The sequence below is a fragment of the Canis lupus genome, chromosome 28 (genome assembly GCF_048164855.1).
Source record: "Canis lupus baileyi chromosome 28, mCanLup2.hap1, whole genome shotgun sequence".
Lineage (NCBI taxonomy): Eukaryota > Metazoa > Chordata > Mammalia > Carnivora > Canidae > Canis > Canis lupus.
This window is the reverse complement of record NC_132865.1, coordinates 12,936,224-12,961,255: the sequence shown is the minus strand read 5'-3', so window position 1 is coordinate 12,961,255 and position 25,032 is coordinate 12,936,224. Positions and strand designations below refer to the sequence as shown.

Below are 25,032 nucleotides of genomic sequence, written 5' to 3'. Positions count from 1 at the left end.
CTTCAGATCCCCGCTTCTGCGTGATGGCACCCCCGGCGCATCTCGCAGAGCTGCAGGCGCCCGCGTGGGCCTCGCCGGAGCCTGGGTTTCCCGGGGCCCCCGCAGGACGCAGCGGCCTCGCTCAGCCGCGCGCACAGCAGAGCAGCTCCCGGGCCAGCAGCGACCAGCAGGCGCCTGCAGCCTCGGAGGGCGCTGCCCCGGCTGTTGGAGGCAGCGGGAAGACGGACTGCACTTATAGCGGGGACCCGGGGGGTCGCATTTCCAGGGACTCGGAGCATCGGTTAGTTCTTCCTGGGGAGGTTCCAGGCCCTGGGACGGGCAGCGGCTTGCAAGGCCCTCAGACGGGTGGGTGGGTGCATGCAGCGGGGCTCGGCTCGCCCGTCCCTCATCCTGGCCGTCGGGGTGCAGGCGGGCTCATGAGCCTCCCTCACCACCTGAGCCCAGTGGGTAGGCCTGGAAGCTGGCATCAGGGGCAAAATAGAGAACCCTCCCTCCCTTCCCCGGCCGTGGAGAAGAAGGATTCGCAGGTAGCGACTCCGAACCATCACCCCGAGGGCTTGAAGATAACCAAGCACAGGGAAGAGAAGCACTGGGCTGGGGGCCCAAGAGATCTTTTTATTTTTATTTTTTTTTATTTTTTCCATGACCCTCCACCACTTGCTTACTGCCCTCATGTAATTTTTCCGGTTTGAGGTTTCATCTGCAAAATGAGAGGTTTGGAGCAGAAGACTTGAGCAGCTTTCAGGCTTCAGGGTTCTAGGATTCGCGTGGAGTCTGTCTGCAAACTGCTACCCTACAGTGAAAGCTTTCCTGATCCTGCTGCTTCTATGGGCTCAGCAGACTTCCTATGAAGGGGCCTTGTGCTCGAGGCTGTGTGGGCCGGCTGATTTCTAATGTACTCCGAGTTAGAACAGGACCCCTGGGTCTATACCACTTGTGAGTACTTTAGGAAGTATTAATTGACGGAGGGCTACAGGTTCCAAACACCTTGTTTTAAAATGTTATTTCCAAGGGTTGGTCGCAACCCATGCATGTGCAACAAATCTATTGAGCCCCTGGCATGGGTACACCCCCACTATGACATAAGCAGTCAAGGGCTGCTTGGAGTCTATGTGGTGGATGCACTTAAATGAGTACGACCGTAAGTAGTAAGTACTCTGCTGGAGGAATGTAGCAGATGCCTTGGGTCTAACGTCCTGGGCACCCAGGAGGAATGTCACACAAAGATCTGGGTCATGGATGGCTGAGTTTGTTGCAGCACATGTCAAGCACGTGCCCTCCCACGCAGTAGATGGCCAGCAGTGCTTGCTGACTGAATGCCTGAATGTATACAGGCGGATGGAGTGTTGGGTAGCTGAGCGCAATGCCTACAATGTTTCTGAGCACCTGACACCTGTTTTCACACAGTCTCAGCAGACCAAACCGGTGAGCAGAGCACTATTATTATCTTCATTGTATATGAGCACTGAGGCTCAGAGAAGCAAAATAATTTGCCCCACCTGGTAAGAGGCAGAACCAAAAGTCAAACATGGGTCTGTTCAATTTTAAGGTGTGTTCTTAACTGGGATTGGAAGAAGAGGCAGGTGAACTCGGAGAGTTCTGGGGCTCCAAGAACTGGAGAAAATTAGGAATCGTTTTGTAGATATGAAATGCTCAGAAAAGTAAAACCCAACGGATTTAAAAAAATATTTGGGGGAAGGTATTGTAAATATATATCTATGGAAGCTATATCAACTTTAATTGAGGCATTCATGCATTATCTCGCTAAAAAAAAATGAAATGTTCCTGAATTTATTTCTCTTTTGCTACATACAGCAAAAGTCTTATTTTGAACATGATGATGTTCACGTGTTATAAAATCAACTTCTCCAAGATACAATTAAATTTAATCATTGAGTATCTGAAGGGTAGATGTACCAAATTATGGACCTCCCAGACTAACTGCCTGGTGGCCTTTGTCTGCCTCGGTTTACCCACCATAGACTCCTCTGGTCATCTTTCTTTACCCACAGGGTCTTGTTGCTTTGTCTTCTTTTACCATGTATACTTAATTATTCTGACTCTGGGCCCACTCTCACTTCTTCCTCTGTCTTCTAACCCCTGTCTAGTTACCCCAGTAAAAACGTTATTCTGTTTTAAGCAAAAACATACCTCATTTTGATTAGTAAGCATAAATAAGCTTAGAGCTCTTGATTGATAGGCTTATGCCTAACAAAGAAATTCATTGCCAGCCACCTTATGAGCCGGGGCCAGGCAGGCCAGGATTTGTCCTGGTACACGCAAGAAGAAACTTAAAAAACAGAATTGCCAGGTATTTTGGAACTGCAAGGAATTTCCTTATATGGCATTAGTTAGACCTTCACATGGTCTCACTTCAGCCTAATGGCTTAGGGGGTGCAGGAGGCCAGTGCGTCCTTTGCTCCTGTGACCTGGTACACTTAATCACCCCGTGTGAGCTGCATGAACCACCACATGCGAGGGTGGCTTTCATAAGGAACTGGGGGAGCCATCTGTTTGCTCACCTGTGTCCTTATGGTGTAAATCTTCTGCATTGCTTGTTGGCCTATTTAATGGAGGTAGTCAGGCTTGTCATTTTTCAGCAGACTTCAAAACTGCATCATCTCTATTTGGCCCGGCTCACTTTGAAATCTCCCATTAGATTCTTTAGAGAAATCTCCACTTACCTTTCATCACTAATTAAACTGCTTTCCTCAAGCCCCACGTGTCTAGGTAAATATGATATTACATTATCATTCAATTACCAGTTCAAAACCATTTTGTCCCATTGCAAATATTATACACATTTCCAGGATATTATATAGATTAAAAGGGCGTTTTGAGTTTGCTAAGTTTCCATTTATCAAATGCAGCACTTGGACACGTGGTTAGAATATAAACCATTTGTAAACCAGATAAAGCCTATTCGAGTCTTCAAAATTTAAAATATAGAGTATGGGGCCCTTGGGTGGCTCAGTTGGTTGAGCATCCAACCCTTAGTTTTGGCTCACATTATGATTTCATGGGTCGTGGGATTGATCCTGCACTGGGCTCTGCACTCGGTGGTGGTGGTCGGGGGGGGTCTGCTTGAGAGTCACTTTCCTTCTGCCCCTCCCCCTGCAAATAAATAAATCCTTAAAAAATAAATAAAATATAGTGTAGATGATGGAATAACATGGCCAATGAATTCCTTCTGCCCACCAGTCATTTTAATAAATGATTTCCACAGTATTTTAGGTTTACAGATGGATTCCTGAATGGCCAACGATAATAGTATTTAGGGTGGGAGGCTGGATGTCAGCTTCTGCTCATTTATGACTGCCTCCTATGTGATAGACTGGGACTAGCATTTTCCTACTCCATTTAGGCCACAACAATGTAGTTTGGATGGCATTATCTTTTTGTTTCAGGAGACAGAGGTTGAGGAATTTGCCATGAGTAAAACAGAGAATAGATGGTAGGGCAAGACACATATTATTATTAGTTTAGAAATAATTTTAAAAATTATTTGCACATTTGTTGTAGACAATTGATTCATGGAAATAGAATAAAATTCCTTCATAATTCTATCAAGTAGGTAACCATGACTATTAATTTACTGTATGTATTGTTTCTGTGTACAACTGCATAAATGTGTAACTTTTTGCTTGTAAAAGTGAGATCATACTGTTTTATAACCTGCTTCCTTCAATTAGTGGTGTATCATGAACATCTTTAAATCTTTGCAACATCACTTTATTGAATAAAGAGCCTACTTTTTTATATGCCATAAATATTTAACAAATTCCTTTAATACTAGAAACTTTGGTTGAAGTGTCTGTGGTAAATGTGATGCACATCCTTTGGGCAGAGGTTTACACGTTGCATATATTTTTTTAGTTTAAGTTCCTAGAAATTTAATTGCTAGGCTGAAGGCTATGAACATACCAACTGCCCCCAAAATTATTCTTAAACTCATTCACACTCCCACCAACAATGCAGAATTCATTTCTCCATCCTCTAGTGAAAATACTATATTGCAATTATATTTATTTGATTACTAACCTTTCTATTCTCTATCTGGATTTCTTCTTTTTCTTAAACTTTGCTTTAAATATTAAAAATTAAAACACAAAAAGACAAACTTTGTGATATTGTGCTATTATTGTATCTCCTCTACAGGAAAAAGAAAAACATACTCTTCTCTGATAACAAATTACTTATGGAATGAAAAACAAATGAACTGAATGAGACCGCTGAGCCCATCAGACTTATTTCCATGACACCTGTCACCATAGTACACATGAAGTCATGCATTGTTGGTCTTCTTCATTTCAGTATTGCTAACATATAAGTCCCTAATAGGTTTTTGACCACTGTATTATGACAAGGGATATGAAGAACAAGACGGTTTCTCCTAATTAACCTGATTTGAATTCCTTAAGGCAGACCTTTGCCCTGATTTCTGGGTGATTGTATCCAACTGCCTCCTGGAGACCTCCACTTGGATTTCCTATAGTATTTCAAATCCAGCATGTCCCAAACTGAATCTACCGCCTGACTCCCTGAATCTCATTGTCATCTCTCTCTTCCTTAGTTAGTAGCCTATCAATCTACCCAAAGTATTAATTCCCAAGACTCAATTTTATTTCACATACCTCTATTATTTCCCTAATTTAGGCCTTTATCTTAATCATCTAATAAATATTTTTGAGCACTTACTATGTGCCCGATCTTCTCCTAAGCTTAGTGGTGATGGGCAAGAGGAAGGATTAGAGGAAAGAAAGACAAAGTTTTTAGGGGAAGCACTGTGAGGTAGACAGGTGAAACAGACAATAAAAAAGTAAATAAGAAACCTAAAGAGCACCTGGATGGCTCAGTCAGTTAAGCGACCAACTCTTGGTTTCATTGCAGGTCATGATCTCAGAGTGGTGAGACCGAGCCCCACCTGGGACTGTGTGCTCAGTTGCACAGTCTGCTTGGGATTCTTTCCCTAAAGAATTCCCCCTCTCTCTTCTCTCCCTGCTTGTGCTCTCCTTATCTCTAAAATAAAATCTTAGGGATCCCTGGATGGCTCAGCGGTTTAGCGCCTGCCTTTGGCCCAGGGCCCGATCCTGGAGACCCGGGATCGAGTTCTATGTCGGGCTCCCGGCATGGAGCCTGCTTCTCCCTCTGCCTGTGTCTCTGCCTCTCTCTCTCTATGTCTATCATGAATAAATAAATAAAATCTTAAAAAAAAATAAAATCTTAGGAAAAAAAAAGAGATAGAAATCTAAGATGGAGATGACAGTTTTAAGTACTATTTTAGGTTGCCTGCAGAGGTAACATTTAACCTATGATTTAAGAGGAGAGCCTGACAGGATTCTGTGAGTAGCATTGTAGGCAGGGGATATGGCCAGGGTAGGAGGAAGAAGACCATAATAGACTCAAGGATCAGAAAATGGGGCATGTGCGCTACCATTAAGGAGAGTAAAGGCAGAGTGAAATCATATTTGGAGGTCATATAAAGAAGTCTTAATGTTGTAACATTAAACATGATGAGAAACCTTTACAAGTTTTTAAGTAGAGAAAAAAACATGCTGTGATTTATGTTTTTCAAAAAGAAAACCATGGCTGCCACGGGAGACTGAATCGTAGTGGGGTGAAGGCGGAAGCAGGGAGATCTTAGTGATTTGGACCAAAGGGAAGGCATGAAGATAAGGAGAACTGGATGGGCTCAACGTATAAGGTAACTTATCCCCTTGACCCCCGACACCAGTCTTAGAATTCATAATTGACCTGCCAAAGTTCTGCATCTTTTTTTTTTTTTTCCAGTTCTGCATCTTCTGTATAAAATTTGCTGACACCCAGGACACCCTGAATGCTTGTGGCTAGTTGGTTTCTTCTTAGAGTACCTGCACACTGTTCTTTCCTTCCAAGAGAGCTGTGTGATTTCCAAGCATCAGTTTGCTTTCAAATTTGTGTAGACTAGCTGTATTGAAAATTAAGTTAAATTTCGTTTTTTTAAAGGTTTTATTTATTTATTTAGGAGGAAGAGAGAGTGTATGCACAAGCAGGGGAAAGGGCAGGGGGAGAGGGATATGCAGACTCCTTGCTGAGCAGGGAGCCTGACATGGGGCTTGATCCCAGGACCTTGAGATCATGACCTGAGCCAAAGGCAGACGCTTAACTGACTGAGCCACCCAGGCACCCCTAAAATTAAATTTTAAATAAGGTTATTAATATATATGAAAACAATGAAATCTGAGAACAAATGATCATTTGTAGGTAAAACTAGGTCAGTTTGGAAAGACAGTAAAAGTATAGGCAAGATAGCAGGCACAGGATTGAAAAAAAAATGGTAAAAATTGTGCTTTCTACCAAAGATTCCTTTGTACACATCTTATACCTTCATGCTACAGAAACTAAAGCTAGGAATCAGCAAATGCTTTAGGGGTATGGCTTAGCGAGGGAGAAAACCAGAAGTGCCCATTAGTAAAACCGTACCAAAGAAAGGCTTTGCACCTCTATTTGAACTTCGGCAAATGAAAATACATGCAGTAAGTCAAAATAAAATGTTTAAGGTACGTAGTGTGATTTGCGTGTCCCTCTTTGACCGATCACATCAGGGAAGTGGGAATCTACTTTGGAGCGAGAATTGATATATTGGATGAGGGAAGAACTAGGGATGCTATGATCCTTGCCACTTGCACAGGCCGAAGCGGACTCTTCTGCTTGGCATGCCCTTTCACTTGGAGGCAGCAGCTAAAGCTCTACATTTCTACTGCTGGGAAATACCTGCTCTCTTTTCCAGCTTTCTCACCCCATGATTCAACATGAATACCACAATTACCAGCACACTTACCACACTGCAGCACAACGTACCCATGAGCCTGTATAAAAAGCTGTATTGGTCTGAAATCCTTGAGGGGATTCATGTGCTTAACACTTTTTATAATCCAGAGCTGGTTCTATCTATGTACATGGTTAGATGGTCAATATTTGTTCAATGGACAAATGAATGGTCTTTAACCTCTTGAACTGAGAAATATCTTTGTAAGCACTTAAATGATGTTACATCCATCCTGTACTGTTACATACTGAATGTTTGTGCCCCTCTCAAATTCATATGTTGAAGCTCTAACCCTCCTCTAGTGACCATATTTGGAAATGGGGCCCTTTCTAAGGAAGTTAAGGTTAAATGGGATCCTAAGGGTGGGGTCCCGATCCAACATGACCAATGTCTTTATGTGAGACAAGAGAGCTTATTCTCTGTAACTCAGAGTGTCCTCCCCAGACACCAACTCTGCTGGCACCCTGATCTTGGCATTCAGCCCCAGAACCGTGAGAAAATAAATTTCTTTTTGGTAAAGTCATCCATTCTGTGGGTATTTTGTTACAGCTGCCCGAGCGGACGACTACATATATGTAGAACAATAGATTTTCTCTTTCATATTTGATTTGCTAAAAGGAGCCTCAGAAGTAAGCTATCTTTGATGTCTAATAGATGTTTTTCTTTTAGCTTTCAAGAAAAAAAGGTTCTTTTAATTATTTTTCTTTACTAACAAAATATACAATAGCATCACAAGAAGAAAAATCTTTTTGTTTAAAGAGCCTTTTACCCTCTAAGGTTAAACCTGTAATTCAAACTAAACACAGATTTTATTTTGGTACAATTAACGAAAAAAACATTTTTAGTGGTTTCACAGGTGGCTAAAGTCTCTGTAATTCCCCTACTCTTCCCTCATATCCTCACACCTCATATTTGCAGTACCTCTGCACATTACTGAGGTCAAAAGGTGGGGGGTGGCGTGAGGCTGCATTAGCAGCATACTTACCTTCTTACAGTCATTTCCCAGAAGCTACTGGCATACTTTCATCCATCTCACTGGCCATAATCATGTCACAGGCTCAAACCTAGTTGCAAGGGGAGCTGAAAAAACTATTTAGTTTATCCCATTCCTATTTTGGAGGGGGCAAAGAATCTTTAGGTTAGTCAATGAATGGTATTTTGCTATACTGGACTGGTAGATGAGCTAATTCTAAGAAATAATTGTTCAAATATGGGCTTAATCACCCCCAAGGTAGGCTTTACATTTCATATCAAAGAACGTTAGCCAGCATCTAATATTTCTTTGATTATAGTTAGCTAGGTTGCAAATATTCCATTAGGGCAAAGTCTATACCAAGTCTTATCTGTAATCTATTACAATAAAACACAACTTTATATTGAGTATACATTAGCTGTATTTTTATTACTGTTTTGTGTGGAGCTAATAACACTATTCTACTTTTCTGTCAATGATACACAAGGAAGTGGCAAAGGTGGTCTTCTAATTTGAGGCTATGGTTAAAACCATAGTCTGAGTTTATAAATATTGTGTCTTGACCAAGAACCTACCTATAGCTTACTACTAGCTAGCATTTCTAAATTTGCATTCCATTCACTAATCCTTACTTAAGAACATCTTTTAAAGGGAAGAATAATTTAGTTTTGTGTAATTACTGCCATCCTTAATGGTGCAGTAATTGTGTTAGTACAGGCTATGACAAGTTCTTACCTAATGTAGTCTAAAATATCATTCAAATCTGACACTTTATCAGAACAAAGTACATCTGTTTCTAATTGGAGACCTCAAATAGGGAGGAAAACTGGGGTTGAGAAAATAAGAAAAATAAAGCTATGTTTACTACACAAAAGCACAACTCCTAAGGTTCTATATGGTAGCTACAGGTGAGCTACAATTTCGCTTAAGGCTGCCCAAAAAACAAATAAAAAAAGAGAAAGACAGTAATACAGTCTTTAAGATAAAAACAAAATCAATTCTCAAGAAAAGCACAGGTTTTACTGCTGAGATTTAAGAGAATCTTCTCTTGTGAGTCCTCATAAAGGGTACACTGTGTGGAATGGCAGATATTAGCCTTAAGAACACATGTTGAAAATACAAATTCTGATGATTGTTTTGCTAGTAGAAGCTAATAGCACAGAAGTGCAATGCAGTAAAAATAATTCTATTATCTTTTGGAAGAATTAAAATGTGGATCAAATATGTAGCTTTCTGAAAATTTCCCAGAGGATACAATTTAGATTCCTCTCTTTACTAGTTGGGAATCCACACTTATTTGTAACATAATCCCCAAACTCCTCTATTCCTGTAAGTAACAAAACATATTTCAAACTAGACAAATTATTTTTAGACCTAAAGCCACTGTTCCCTTCTAATATCACACATAGTTGAAGTAGACTACATAGATTAAATATTTACTCTCAGAATCGTAGACAAATTAAAGCACATTTTAAAATGCTGGTTTATGTTTTTGCTACCCATACATGAACTTAATTTTTAAAAGGTTAAAAGATTATTTACAGAAGTGTTTCCTGTTTGAATTATGTTCATTTTTTAATTAATATTGGCTGTTACATTTGAAGTGTGCACCTAGTCACAAAGACTTAAAATGATCAGTAATATAAAGTGTAAACTTAAAAATATATCATAAACTCATTCCACATCTGTGAAATGCAGCAGTTAAGTATAATTAAATTTACAATAATTTGTAATAGGACATTGAAATTGAAGGGGAAAATTGTATTCAAGATCTAAACAACACAGCTACTGCTGTACTGAAAAAATAATTTATTAAGTGAATATAATACTGGGAATAAAATGCATCATAAAAGTAAAAAAAGTAAATTCTAAATATAAATAGTGGTTTTATTAATTAACAAGAGTTTTTCTTCACCCATCCAAAACTTTACATACAATCTCCCGAAAGGCCAGATTTTGAAAGTGTATGGTTCACTTTAAAACAGACATGTATGTAGCACGTGAATATCTGGAATTTAGCAAAGATCATCTTGTCATTACACTAAAAAATGATACTAATTTAAAGGATTGTTCTTTTTAAACCTTTTCAAGCCTAGGATATTTTGAAATGAATAAATAGTTTATTATATTCTTTCTCTCTCCCAGGATAGTAAACACATTTCTAGTATACTTTGTGGAAAATACTCTGGGACAGAACATATTTGTGCATTTTGACAAAGGCTTTTAAATTTTTTTGAACTTTGGTAAGAAGCAGCCTCTGTTTCAGATCAAAAGTTAACAACAGCCACTTGACCACTTAAGTCTACATAAGTAGAATTTTTAAAAACCGTATTTTAATGTGTACATCAAGATACTGATAAACTTTTAGATAGTAAAGAAAACAAAACTGGAGATTGTAATTCTGCTTCCCCAGTAAGTTTCCCACACCTTTTAGAAAGCACATGCAGTTCAATACACCAACTGGGATTTCAAAATGCTAGCACAATTACAACACTTATTAACAGCAATTTGCAAAGCAGTGGAAATAGAAAGTAAACGAGTAACTTCATAGTGTAAAAATGAAACAAGGCACTTTCAAGAACTATAAGCAAATCTTTTTTTCATAAAGCTGACTCATAGACCCTAGCAGACTGCTGTAAAAAGTGAAATAGTGAAGGCACTACATAATTCTTTTTCCTAACTCCATTTACTAAAGAAATTTACCAATTAAACTTGGCACAAAAGAGTTTAATTATCATAAAGTGCATCACTTGGCTAAATATATTAAAAGGAAAATCAGCCTTAATACATTAGAGCAACATATTCACATATAGAGACATATAAATGCAATCCCAGGAGTCAATGTAGCTAGGAACATTATAGTATATATGGCTTTTTATTCTCTATTTTTTTTATATAACTCCTTATTTGCTTAGAATCTATATTTCCAAAAGAGTATACCTTGATTAGCAAAAAGAGGTAGTATTCTGAAAGAGGAAAACTCACTGATTCTACAGGTAGAGGTTTAAGATAAAGATAATAAATAAACAAGTAGAACATATTATAATAAACTAGGACACCTATTATGGTATTCTGATACTGAATTAGCTTTTAAAATCAAGGCTATTTTATCACTTTAGCTATGTTATTATATGTTACTATAGGTCTTTCAAATAGTTTTCCTTTGGTATTAGAAAGTTTTCTTCTTTTTAAATACAATAACATTGCAAACAGGCAATTTTTATTTAGAGATGGTAAACGCGTCAATATTTAAAACTTAATTTGTCTTTACTGCTGATTTAAACTAATGAAAATATATCATGTCAGAGATATAAAGCAGTATATATATCAACCAGGTAGCAACATGCAATTAATGTCCATGTAACTGATATAATTGGCATTTTAAATACAAACACACACACACACACACACACACACACACACACGAGTACACAAGCAGACATTGGTCTGGAGCAACATATTGGCAAAATACCAAAATAATTTACGCACATTATTTAAGAATGTCAATCTTGATAACAACTCTAACTAGATTTTTTTTTTTTTAGTGTATTAAATACAAAGGTTGGATAAAAGACAATTTAAAGCAGCAGTGAATACATTTCCTATCCCGATAACTTAAAAAACTTTTCTTTATGTAAACTTTATACATGTGCAATCTTTGTTTTCTGGAAATGCTTCAGTCTTTTTTTCATTTTAAATATTCTAAATTTGCTGAAACATATAAATGGAAGGAACTGCTTGTCATGTATTAGTCTTCTTCTCCATTATATGCCACTTCTGCTACTTCTATGTCTGATACAGAATTTTCAGGTTCACTAAAACTTAAGCATGGCTTATCATCAGCTCTGCAAAAAAGAGAAACATGACAATGAAGACATTAGATATTTCATTTCATTATTACCTTAATTTTTTTTTCATCTAATGTAGAGAATATTTAAATATTAATGGAAAAATATTTAATGGGGGCAGCCCAGGTGGCTCAGCAGTGTAGTGCCACCTTCAGCCCAGGGCCTGATCCTGGAGACCTAGGATCGATCGAGTCCCACGTCAGGCTCCCTGCATGGAGCCTGCTCTTCCCTCTGCCTCTCTCTCTCTCTGTGTCTCTCATTAATAAATTAAAAAAAAAAAAAGAAAAATATTTAATGGAAAGAAATATTTAAATATTTGATCAGAAATTTAATATTTTTAAGTTGTCAGTACCAGACACCACCTTTGGAGATATAGTTTTAACTCTTTCAGCTCTCTCAACTACCATTTATCAATAAAAGTCCAGTTTATAATGACCTGTGCCCACATAAAATTTGTTTTCATAATTACAGTTTAACTATCACTAAAGTATTAATGATGACTTTGAACTTATAAGTAATAAATATTCTATGTCCTTTCAAATATACTATCTTTTCATCATTTCTGTTAGGTAGGCCGGCTGGTTGCTATTATGGTATCCCACTTTTTGAATGGAAAAAGACTGAAGGATATTAATTTGTCAAACTTTACAAACTTTATTAATTAACTGAATAGTTAATTTAGACATATCTTCAAAGTAATAATATTTACAGCCTAGATGCCAGAGACTCATTTTTAGAGACAGTCTAGGAGGTCTATAGTCCTTCTCTTTTACAATATCACTGAGTTCATTAAAAAAAAAAAAAAAAACTCTATGGAGTATCATTGACTATTTCTAATTATTTAGATGATCAAGCTATAATAAACTAAATATTATTTACCCAGATTCTTCATGCAAAACATCTTGATCAACCTCAAATGTGGAAGACTCCACCTTTGGGATGTGTTCACCTTTTGTTTCTGACACGTGTAGTGATTCTTCAGGTTCTAAAGACAAGGTCCTAAAAGCAAATTATAGCAACAAGTTATTTTCTAGAAATAAGGTATATATTGGTTTATTTTTGTAAGTACATGTAGCTTTAGTAGTCTTCAGCTTTTCTTAATGTGGCTAATAAATTGCTGACTCTGGGAGTCAACAGAGAAATTAGTACTTAGGATTAATGTAAAATGATTTTAACATCAATTCAATATATGCTGACAAGAATGCAAACTACAACTTTCATATGTGAAAATATGACTAGAAACAAAGGTAGTATTTAAATAGGTTAAAATGAATAATGTTTATTTTGAACAGCTATAGGCTTCTATTTCTGATGTTTCCCATCCTTTAAATGGTCAGCCTTCTAAGTAAATTATCAAAAGGCAATTTTCCTAATCTATAAGAAAGTACATCAAAAGTCTAAGACTTCTGGAATCAGAATTTTCTAAATCATATTAAAATACAAAAGACATTTAGCCCAGAGTATGAAGAGTTGAATGAATAGGCTAAAAATGCAAGTATCACAATACACCTGATTCTGTTTTCTAGAGTTTCTATATGAAGTTGCTTTTCATTCAGCAGTTTCTTCAGTGATTCCACCTCTTTTTGTTTTTCAAGTAGTTCTTTTTGAAAACGGTAGTTTGTCTCTTCTAAAGTTTCACAGAAAGCCTTAAAAACAAAAAATGCAGAAAAAATAAAATTAATTACTTTTACAGTATCTTCCTCAAGAGCATTTATTTGAAGAGTCAAAGGACATAATCAAAATAATATGTGTGCAGCCCAAACAATCTGTTCTCTTCCCTCATCTTTTTTGGTCTCTTCTATCTTGACACTAGGTCCCAACCTACCTGCAGGACTTTTAACTACAAATCCCCTTTCTTGAGAATTTTAAGCAGAAAGCCACGGTGCTTGAAATGAATATGTGATAACCCACTAGCATAGAATTGGGGGAAAAAATAACCAATAACTACTGTTTAAGTTTATATTCTCCTTCATCTAGTTTTGCCCAGTCCTACATGAACATACGTTTTGAAAAATTGTGGCTATTGATTTGTATTAGCTCAGAGCGATACTATTTTAACAATCTCCTCTATAGTACCTAAATAATGCCAAGTTTTTTTCAACATTGCTATCTTTTTGCTTTTTTTTCCATCTTCATTCAAAACCTTCATTGTCTCCTTCATACCCAGGATACTAAACACTGCTGAAATAAAGATTAGGACAAACAAAATCATACAACCATAAAAAATGTCATGAAAAAATGTGGGTGACTTATCCTGAGGCTTCCAGTGTTGCTGATCAATTCTTTTAACTATTCCCATTTATCTATCACTCTTTGTCATGTCTTCTCTGTGACTGTTTTAAACCTTCACCCCTGGCAAGTCTAAAATGTGTTACTATCGCTGATTCCAAACCCAGCAGATGATCTTGATTCCTATACAAGAAAACAAAAAACAAGAATCCCACTGACTCCCTGAATCCCAACTACATTTGCTTCCTTTTCTTTTCCTCAAGAACATGATTCTTCAAGTTACCTTTCTACCCTACCTCCTCTGGAAGATACACTTCCTCCTAATTTTTCAACCTTTCCCCTTCCCCTGGACCCAAAATTTAGTTAATAAACTTGACTGAAGTTGATTAAGTAAATCCTAAAAATTTCGCCATAAAAAAAAAAATCATCTTCATCTCCCTCTTAATCATGAGTCTCTAGCTACTAACTCATCTCCTTCCTTTCAAAACAAAAGTTTTTCCACAAGTTTTTTATCACCCAAATTTAAGCCCTCATTTACTTCTAAAATCATTAAAGCAGGAGCTTCCCTCTCTTTTTCTCTACTAACTACGCCCAGGCAAAGGCTAACAATGACTTTCTAATCATCAAACCCAAAGTATTGTTTTTTTCTTGACTTCACTGTCACTATTGACCTAATTTTTAAAAGAAAATTAATGGAATCCTATTTTACTGGCCTCCATAAAACTTTCTGGTTCAACCTGTTAACTTTGACAGTTGCTTTTAGCTTTCTTTCTTTTTTAATTTTTTAAAAAATATTTTATTTATTTATTCATGAGAGATAGAGAGAGAGAGAGAGAGAGAGAGAGAGAGAGAGAGAGGCAGAGACATAGGCAGAGGGAGCAGCAGGCTCCATGCAGGGAGCCCGATGTGGGACTCGATCCCAGGTCTCCAGGATCAGGCCCTGGGCTGAAGGTGGTGCTAAACCGCTGAGCCACCCGGGCTGCCCAGCTTTCTATTTGTTCTTTGCATGTGGGCATTCATCAAAGTTTTGCCATTGGTTATATACTCTCTTGTTCTATATGCCATCCCTGGGCAACTGCACTTACTGTGAACACTTCAGCTCTCATCTCTACATATCCTATCAACTTCCGATGTGGTTTGTTGTTGTTAATCTCCAACAACTTTCCTTAGTGTATAGACATCATTCATATATCTACTGGTCCTCTTCAATTAGATGTGCCAATGGCAAGTCAAACAGCATTTGCAATCTATTATACAGCCTCATTATCAAAGCCACCAGGCAGGGATCTCCGATCACTCCATTTCTCTAATTTCTATGGCCCAAAGATAACTATCTTTCCACCTTGCCCTTCTCCTCACCCCCACTGCCTCATCAACGCCTCTAGTGTTTCTGTCATTTGTTCTCATTTCTATAGTCTTCAGTTCTTAACCAAACTATAACACCAGTAAGCTAATAGGCATGTTCACTTTGCAATCTGAGCTGGCTTTCTTTTTTCTTTCTTTCTTTCTTTCTTTTTTTTTTTTTTAAGATTTTATTTATTTATTCATGAGAGACACAGAGGGAGAGAGAGAGAGGCAGAGACACAGGCAGAAGGAGAAGCAGGCTCCATGGAGGGAGCCCGATGTGGGACTTGATGCTGGCACTCCAGGATCAGGCCCTGAGCCAATGGCAGGTGCTAAACCGCTGAGAACCCAGGGATCCCCTGAGATGGCTTTCTTAAAAACAGATCTTATCATGTTACCTACGATTTAATACTGCCTAAATAATAAGGCCAAATATCTTACCTTGGCAAGTGAAGTACCTTATGATGTAACATATGCCTTTTACCCCAACCTCAGAGCTTGCTGTATTTACTTTTCCTTTCCTCTGGTCCTCTGCATAACCCATGTTCCACCCAACTGAATTACTTTCAGTTTCTCAAATATTTGTCTTTATATAGATGGACGTATATAATACATTTCATTCTGTGGCTTTTTTACCTAATGACATAAGATGAACCTTATAAACACTCCCAAATGTAAAGATCTGGGTATATGCACATTATGGAAAAACTAAACAGTTTTTAACTATCATGCCAATAGAATGTAGGAATACAGAGAAAAACAAAAGAAATGAACCATACATAACTTCCACTGATAACAGCATGGGTGACCAGACAAACTAAGGCCTCTGGCTATAAAATATCTAGCTAAAAACTCAACATTTTAAATGTGGGCAAGAAACAGAGGTGAATCACAGAGAACAAAAACAAAGAGGAATGAAAACAAGTGCCACCAGCAGGTGCACTGACATAGCTTTTTGTTAACTTTGAACTTTAAACACCAAGATGGGACAAGAGATGAGTCAGGCACATTTTAAGGCTAGTGATTTAAAAAAAAAAAAAAAAAAAAAAAGAGAGAGAGAGAGAGAGAGAGAGAGATACTCAGGAATAAAGAACTCTAAAGAGCCAAGCCATTAACAAAACTCATTCATCAACATAAAAATGCATCAAAGAAGACTGTTTCATCTTGGCTTTTAGGTGGGAAACAGAGTCTTCTCTGAAGAATCTATAACCATGGGCCAGTGCTTTCTGTGGATTTTGGTTTGAATTTATACTATCACAATTAGTTAGAAATTAGCAAAAAAAAAAAAAAAAAAAAAAGGTCCAGGATCAATGATACTCAAGTTATCTCTGCAGAAGCAAGCAAAGGATATACCCTCAACTCTGGCTGTTCAGGTTTCCTGGAGACAAAGTTCTAATCAAAGTAAATTTATAATCCCAGGGCAGCCCGGGTGGCTCAGCGGTTTAGCACCGCCTTCAGCCCGGGGTCCTGGAGACCCGGGATCGAGTCTCACATCAGGCTCCCTGCATGGAGCCTGCTTCTCCCTCTGCCTGTGTCTCTGCCTCTCTCTCTCTCTCTCTGTGTCTCTCATGAATAAATAAATAAAATCTTAAATAAAAAAAAGAAAAAAATTATAATCCCAAATTACAAAACCCACTGGGAAATCCACTGAAAAGAAGGATTAGAATTCCATAAACTTCAGATAGCATATTACTATATAAAAACCATAAAATATGAACATGTATAATGACTTTAAAGTATTTTTTAAAAGCCACTATTAAAAAATATCAGGTATACTTGACACAAAAGAATAGAATGTCAAGACATGAAAAGTATAGTCAATATTATTAAAATCTTAATGGATGTATCAGACAGAATAATCCTGTCTGAATGCAACATAGTAAACTAGAAGCTAGAACTAAGAAAATTACAGAATTTATTCATTGAAGAATGACACATAGGGAAATGGAGACAGACAATGTGAAGGAAAAGGAAACTAACACACATATTTATAAATTGAGTTCCTAAAAAAAAAAAAAGAAAACCCAGAGAGAATGTGGAGAAGCAATACTCAGTGAGAAAACAGGAGAAAGATTTTTAGAACTGATTAAATACTAGTATTTTCAGATTTGGGAAGAATAAAAGGAAGACGAAGTAAACACCAATCACAAATAAGACAGTAAAGCTGCAAATGCTAAAATCAAAGAGAAGGTTTCTAAAATACTAGTAAGAAAAAAACCAGTGTACTAGAAAGGGACAACAATGAACTGTGAATAGATGTTTCACAGCAAAGGCAATGGAAAAGACCTCAAAGCACTGAGAAGAATGACTATCAAGGCAGAATTCTAGACCCAATTAAATCATACTTCAAAAATGAGAGCAAGATTTAAAAAAAATTCAGACATTAAAGACCTAAACCAACACACAAACACTGAAAGAACTATTAAACAATGTACTTTAAGAGCAGTTACTTGAGCCCCAGTGGAAAGACTGATATGAAAGAACTTGGAATGGTGAGGAAACAAAGTGGTAAACGTGCAGGTAAATCAAAGGAAGCTTGGCTCACTTTGGGGAGGCTGTAAACAATAATGGTTCTAAATTATTTGATGAGAACAATATATGACCATTAAATAAAAGACAGTGAATACAGAGCTTAGAAGCCAAAAGTAGAGGGAAAAAGGAAAGAGAGAAAACTCACTAAATATATTAAAGGAAGAAAAGAAGAAAAAGGAAGGTAAATAAAAAGCACAAAATAAAATGGCAGAAATAAATACATATATATTGGTAATTACTGGACATATCACAATAAACTCATCAGTTTAAAAACAGATTTTTCTGTTTGCATCAAACCCAAAAATCTACCTCTATGATGCCGACAAGAAACACACTTTAAATATAAAGATAGAAAAATACTTATCAGGCAACAGGCAAATCTGCTCTTTCTCTCCCACAAAAGGTACAGTTTATTAATCTCAGAGCAATGTGTTTCAAGTGGAAAACATTACTAGGCACAAAAAGGTCACTATCTAATAATAAAAGGAATGATTCACTAGTATATTTCAACTACAGAATTAAAAAAAAACTTCAATAACCAACCATAACGAGTAAATTTAGTATACTACTTTTGGTAATTATAGATACATTAAGAGTTTTTTGGACACTTGGGTGGCTCAGTGGTTGAGCATCTGCCTTCGGCTCAGGGCGTGATCCCAGGGTCCTGGGATGGAATCCTGTTATCCGGCTCCCTGCAGGAAGCCAGCTTTTCCTCTGCCTCTCTCTGTGTGTCTCTCATGAATAAATACATACAATCTTAAAAAAAAAAAAAAAAAAAAAAGAAACCATCAGTTGCTAAAAAATCTACCCATAAAACTACAAAACAAACTAAAGAAAATATCAGACTCAGGTTGTTTTTCAGGTGAGTTCTAATGAATACTCAAGGAACAAACAATACTGATCTTATTCAAATGGTTCTGGAGAAAAGAAAAAGAGAGTATTTCTCCATTTATAAGATTGGTATAATCCTGATGCCGGATCCAGTGACAATAGCAGAGAGGAAAATTATATCATAAAAATTCTAAATGCATTATAATTCAAATCCAGCAATTTAAAAAAATGCTGAATTAATGAGTTAACCTCAGAAATGAATGTTTTATCATTTGAGAATCTATGAATGTGATTTACCATGCTATCTATTAAAAAACCCCATATGATCATCTTTATAGATGGAAGCAAGAGCATTGATAACATACACATACCACAACCTTTTAGCAAACTAAGAATAGAACTTCTGTAACTCAAAAGCAAAGGCATAAAAAAATACAACCCACAACTTCCAACAGCTTGTAGGAAACATCATATTCAATGGTGAAATACAGAATTATTAAAAGTTAGTAAGAAAGGAAAAGATGTTTGCCATAACTGCTTCTATTTAACTGCAAAGATCCCAGTTTGCATACACACAAAAAATATGAAAGTGGAATAAAAGGTATTAAGAATTAAAAAGGAAAAACCATAACTGGTAGTATTTCAGAAGGTATGATTTTATATATATAGAAAATCTAAAAGGATCCACAAACTAATGAGAGATCTCACCAAATATGTAACATATAAAATATATAGAAAATATAATAGTAATAAATTAGAAGATAATAAAATACCAATTATGATTAAAAAAACCCATAAAGAATAAATTCTACTGCTTTCTCTAAAAGTTTAAAGAAAAAATTCAACCTTTATTGAAGACTTCTAAAAAAGACCTAAATAAAGCAAAGATCTATTGATAGGAAGATTCCATTCTATAATGACTGCTCTTTAAAATTTTTCAGTAAATGCATTATTATTCCAAACAAAATACAACCAGGATCTTTCATAAACTCAGAAGTTGATTCTACAATTCATATGGAGAAACAAATAGTCAATTTTGAAGAACAAGGAAAGGAAAGCTTGTCTTGCTAGATACAGAGATTATAAAACCATAGTAATTAATTAACATAGTATAGACTCAATTAAGAAACAGAATACTAATAATAAAAGCAAATAGAAATTCTAGAGTTGATCAGCCCATTTGCTGACATGAAAAATTAACAAGAGAGGCTCAATAGCAGATTTAAAATGACAGAAAAATGAGTGAGCTTGAAGATAGTCCAAAAGAAATTATTCAGCTGAAGAACAGGAAAAATGACTGAAAAACATGAACAGCACTTCAGAAACATATAGTATTATGTGAAGTATGTTTGTAATAGGAATCTCAGAAGGAGAAAGGCAAAAGGACTGAGAAATTATTTGAAGAAGTAATGGCCAACAGCTTCCTTAGTCTGATGGAGAGCATTAATCTGCCAAATCCAAGAAGTTCAATGAAGCCAAATTATGATAAACACCTTGACATATCATAATTTGACTGCTGAAAGTCAAAAAATATCTTGAAAGTAGCAAAGGCAGAATGACTCATCACGTCCATGGGAACAATATAATTAAAGGTTGACTTCTGATGAGAAACAATGGAAGCCAGAAGACAGAGGAATGACACATGGTAATGAAAGAAAAAAAAAATCAGTAAAATTCTCCTTCACAAATGAACGTTCCCAGATGAACAAAGACTGAGAATTTGTTGGTATCAGATTTGCCTTACAAAAGGTACTCAAGGAAGGAAGGCCTTGAAGCTGAAAGAATGTGATAACACCAATCCACAGGAAGAAATGAAGAGGCATTTAGAAATAGTAAATATATCGATAAATATGAAAGAGTTGATAACATTTTCCTCATTTCTTTCTTAATTTCTTCATAAGTGAAAAGATTGTATAAAGAAATAATTATTACACTGTATTAGTGGGTTTATGACATAGAGATTTAAAATATGTAATAATATTAATATCTGGCTGGCTCAGTTGGTAGAGCACGTGACTCTTGATCTCAGGGTCATGAGTTTGAGCCCCATGTTAGGCCTAGAGCTTACTTAAAAAAATATGTAATTATAGCAACACAAAGGAGGGGAGGAAAAAGATATACTGGAGCTAAGTTTATAATTCCCTGGAATTAAGTATTACTCTTAAGTAGTGTTAGGATGCATACTGTAATACCTAGAGCAACCACTAAAAAATAAAAAACTAAAGATTTCTACAGAGGAATCAAACTGGCATACTAAAACTATGTAAAGGAGGCAGTAAAGGAGGAAGAGGACCAAAACAGAGGAGATAGATAGAAAATGAACTGGAAAATGGCAGATATAAAAGGTAAAGATGTCAGACTGAACAAAAGACCAAGACCCAACTATATGCTTTATACAAGTGACAAACCTTAGAAATTCACAAACTGAAAGCAAAAAAAAAAAAAAAAAAAAAAAAAAGGAAAAAAGATAAATAGTAACCATAAGAAAGCTGTAATAAACAATAAACAAGACTGCATGGTATTGGCATAAAGATAGGTAATTAGGTCAATTGAAGAGAATTAAGAGTCCAGAAACAAACCCAATCTTTTATGTTTATTTGATTTTTGATAAGGTGCCAACACAATAAATGGTACTGACAAAATTAGATATCTACAAGTAAGGAACTTAAGATCCTTACCTCATACCTTATAAATATCTATCAGGTCAGGATGGATTAAAGACTAAGTTGAAGAGCTAAAAACTATAAAACTTCTAGAAAAAAAAAAGGAGAAAACTTTTCTTTTCTACCCTGTGTTAGGTAGAGTGTCCTTTTTTTTTTTTTTTTTTTTTTAAAGTAGGCTCCATGCCCAGCATGGAACTTGAATTCATGACCCCAAGATCAAGAGCTGGATGCTCTACTGAGTGAGTCAGCCATGTGCCCCTAGGTAAAGATACAATACCAAAAGCATAAGCCATAAAAAAAGTGATAAACTTTTTTAAAATTAAAAACATTAGTACTTTAAAAGACACAATTAAGAAAATGAAAAGATACATACAGATCAAGAGAAAATATTTGCAAATCAAATATCTGGTAAAGGACTTATATCCAAAATAAAGAATTCTTACAAGTCAATAAAACAGTCAAACTAAAAAAAAAAAAAAAAAAAAAACAAACAAACTAAAAAAAAACAAAATGGACAAAAGACTTAGACAATTCATCAAAGAAAACACATAAATGGCTAAAAAAAACATGAAAAAGTTGATCAACATATTAAAAAAAAGTGACCAATATAAAAAACTTGGGAAATGGAAATTAAAATTATAGTAAAATACTACCACACACCCATAAGAATGCCTATACTCCAAAAGACAGATAAATTATGTTTATGAGGACATGGATAAACGGGAACTCTCATATACTAGTGGTGGGAATATAAAATGGTATAGTTGCTTTAGAAAACAGTTTGCAAAAAAAAAAAAAAAAAGAAAGAAAGAAAACAGTTTGGAAGTTTCTTTAAAAAGTTAAACATAATTTGCCATATAAGCAAATGTTCCATTTCTTGTTTAATCCAAGAGAAATGAAAACAAATGTCTACACAAAGCTTCTACGAGATTGTTCACAGCAGCATTAATCAAAATAGCACAAATTTGGAAACTATTCAAATGTCCCACAACTGGCAACTAGATAAACAAAATGTGGTATATACATACAATGAAAAACCATTCATCAATAAAAAGTAATGAAATTTTCATAGAGGCTATATACGGTTGACCCTCAAAAACATGATGCTAAACAAAGAGACTGTAGAGATTATATACTGGATACTATATGTTATGCATAGTGTATCTGTAAAAGAATATGTATATTGAATACTGATTACACACACACACACACACACACACACACACACAGTATGACTTTATTTACATAAAATATCCAGAAAAGGCAAATTTGCAGATCAGTAGTTGTCTGGAGCTGGGAGTGTGGATGGATTGCAAAATGGCTTGCAGGAACTTTTTCCAAGGTGATGGGAATTTCTAAAATGGAATTATGGTGATGGTGGCACAGTCCTACAAATTTACTGAATTTTTTTTTTTTTTTTTAAGATTTTATTTATTTATGATAGACATAGAGAGAGAGAGAGGCAGAGACACAGGCAAAGGGAGAGGGAGAAGCAGGCTCCATGCCGGGAGCCCGACGCGGGACTCGATCCCGGGTCTCCAGGATCGTGCCCTGGGCCAAAGGCAGGTGCTAAACCGCTGAGCCACCCAGGGATCCCCTGAATTTTATTAAATTGTACATTTACAATGGAATAGCAAAGAGCTAATTTAATGGTTGAAAATTTTACTTCAATAAAGCTGCTTCCAAAAAGCTATGGCATTCACTCTAATACAAAGAACAGATTCAGTTTAACTGAAAACAGTACAAATCAACCAATTAAATCTGTTCCATTTAAATGCCATTGAACATTCTGGGGAAAAAAACTTGCATAAAATCCTAGCTAATCTACTATAACCAAATCTGTTTTGTGAATCTAGCCAAATGCTTTAAGAAACAGGCCACTCTAACACGTCAATTACCGTAATTTGAGGAGCATCAGGCTAGAGTTGAACTGATAACAAGACAATAACCTCTACTTCTGAAGGTAAGTTTTAATTGATTTTAATTGTAGGTTCTTTGATATTTAGATGAAAGAAAACTCAGCATACAAATAGCATTTTTATTTTTTATTTTTTTATTTTTATTTTTTTTAAATTTTTTTATTTATTTATGATAGTCACATCAGAGAGAGAGAGAGAGAGGCAGAGACACAGGCAGAGGGAGAAGCAGGCAGGCTCCATGCACTGGGAGCCCGATGTGGGATTCGATCCCAGGTCTCCAGGATCGCCCCCTGGGCCAAAGGCAGGCGCTAAACCGCTGCGCCACCCAGGGATCCCCAAATAGCATTTTTAAATGTAGTAAAATAAATTTCCTGATGATTTTTTTTTAGTAAAAAAAGGAGGAAAAAAAAAAGCAAGATTTAATTTCAGAGCTCCATTAATGGCATGACATGTATGAACTTTTATTTTTTCACTGAAGTAGGTTCATGTATTTCAATGAAAGACACCTTTGACCCAAACATTAGAAGCTTTCTGTGTAAAACTATGATGCTCTAAAATTAATACTTTGCTGTTTGCTATTCCATTCAAGAAACAATATAGTTATTGTACTGTATTATTTGTTCCCCTTTCCATGTGATATATAATACAGCACTTACCCTGCTTTCTTCTAGGCTATCAAATGGACCTGGTGGATCATCCAGACAAAGAAATTCTCTTACTGCAAGGCTTTTCAAAGGAAAAAAAAAATAAGCTGGGGTACAAATAACCTTACAAAAGACAGCAAAAGCCAGTTACTTTGAAGCTATACAGTGTTTTAAGAAAGTTGGTTTTGAGTATATACCAAAAGCAGTAAGCTGGTTTATGTGTTTTTACACAACCAGCCAAATATAAATATAAAATCTATAGAAGATACTAAGATTTTAAAGCAGTTTTCTACAAGATACTAAGATTTTAAAGCAGTTTTCTACAATCTTATGAACATAAATAGAGATTATAAATTCATGCTACATAAAAACTGCAGGACATAAAATATAAGCCACAATAATGGTATAGGAGACCAACTTAAATGATGAATAGAAATAGTATTACTTCTAAAAAATATTAATTTACGCTAGTCTAAAAATGTCATCTTGTTATGAAGAAATACAATTTCTAATTTATACTTTGTTTCATTGTCAGGAGATGCTTCTAAAGTAACTGAAAAGTATTTACTGAAACAAGTTAAAGATTTTTCTTACAATCATGTTTATTACAGTAATTTACTTATTTTTCCTAAAGAGTTTAAGGGAAAAAAAATACTGAACAACTTATTTCTGAATTATCATAAATTTCAAAATAATGAAATACAGTTGACCCTTCATTCACACAGGGGTTAGGGGTGCTAACCCCTTGTGCGGCTGAAAATCTGCATATAACTTTTAACTCTCAATAAACTTTACTAATAGCCTACTGTTGACTGGAAGCCTTATCTGTAATATTAATGGTCAATTAACACATATACTATACCTTATATACTGCATTTTTTCAATAAAGCTAGAGAAATGTTATAAAGAAAATCATAAGGAAAATACATATATAGTACTATGCTGTAAAAAATCTTTGTATAAGAGGATCCATGCAGTTCAAACCTGTATTATTCAAGGGGCAACTGTAATAGGGTGTTGTTGTATTCACAATTACCAGAAACAGGTTAAAAGGTAAAAAAACTTAACTTCCTTGTTTAAAAAAATACCTTTCTAAAAGGAATTTTGGACTGAGAGGGAACTTTGTGTGCATGTTAAAACAAACATATGAAGACTTAAAATTTTTAGGTATAAAAGGATAAAAATATGATTTTTTGATGTACTGCATAAAGGAGATGTCAACCTATGCTGAGAAGGCAACG

The 25,032-nt window shown here is 35.8% G+C and overlaps 1 protein-coding gene and 1 long non-coding RNA gene across 9 annotated transcripts in view; one reads left to right on the top strand and one right to left on the bottom strand.

The window, feature by feature from the left end:
* Positions 1-434: 434 nt before the first annotated feature.
* On the top strand, positions 435-24,916 carry LOC140620191 (uncharacterized). 2 transcript variants are annotated; one of them, XR_012019955.1, is made up of 3 exons: positions 435-1,425; positions 5,580-5,704; positions 23,085-24,916. It is a non-coding gene; the product is annotated as an uncharacterized lncRNA (long non-coding RNA). The 2 variants fall into 2 exon arrangements; XR_012019954.1 differs by lacking the exon at positions 23,085-24,916 and adding an exon at positions 5,791-7,331 and having other exon boundaries at positions 436-1,425.
* SNX16 (sorting nexin 16) overlaps positions 9,571-25,032 on the bottom strand; it is a 40,015-nt gene continuing 24,553 nt past the window's right edge. For all 7 annotated transcript variants that reach the window (XM_072804092.1, XM_072804094.1, XM_072804097.1 and 4 more), the window contains 4 exons: positions 23,804-23,873; positions 13,139-13,275; positions 12,509-12,628; positions 9,571-11,626 (listed from right to left, as the gene is read on the bottom strand). In XM_072804092.1, the coding sequence (XP_072660193.1) occupies positions 11,530-11,626; positions 12,509-12,628; positions 13,139-13,275; positions 23,804-23,873 (424 nt within the window). In that variant the 3' untranslated portion in view covers positions 9,571-11,529. The remainder of the gene's footprint in view (positions 11,627-12,508; positions 12,629-13,138; positions 13,276-23,803; positions 23,874-25,032) is intronic.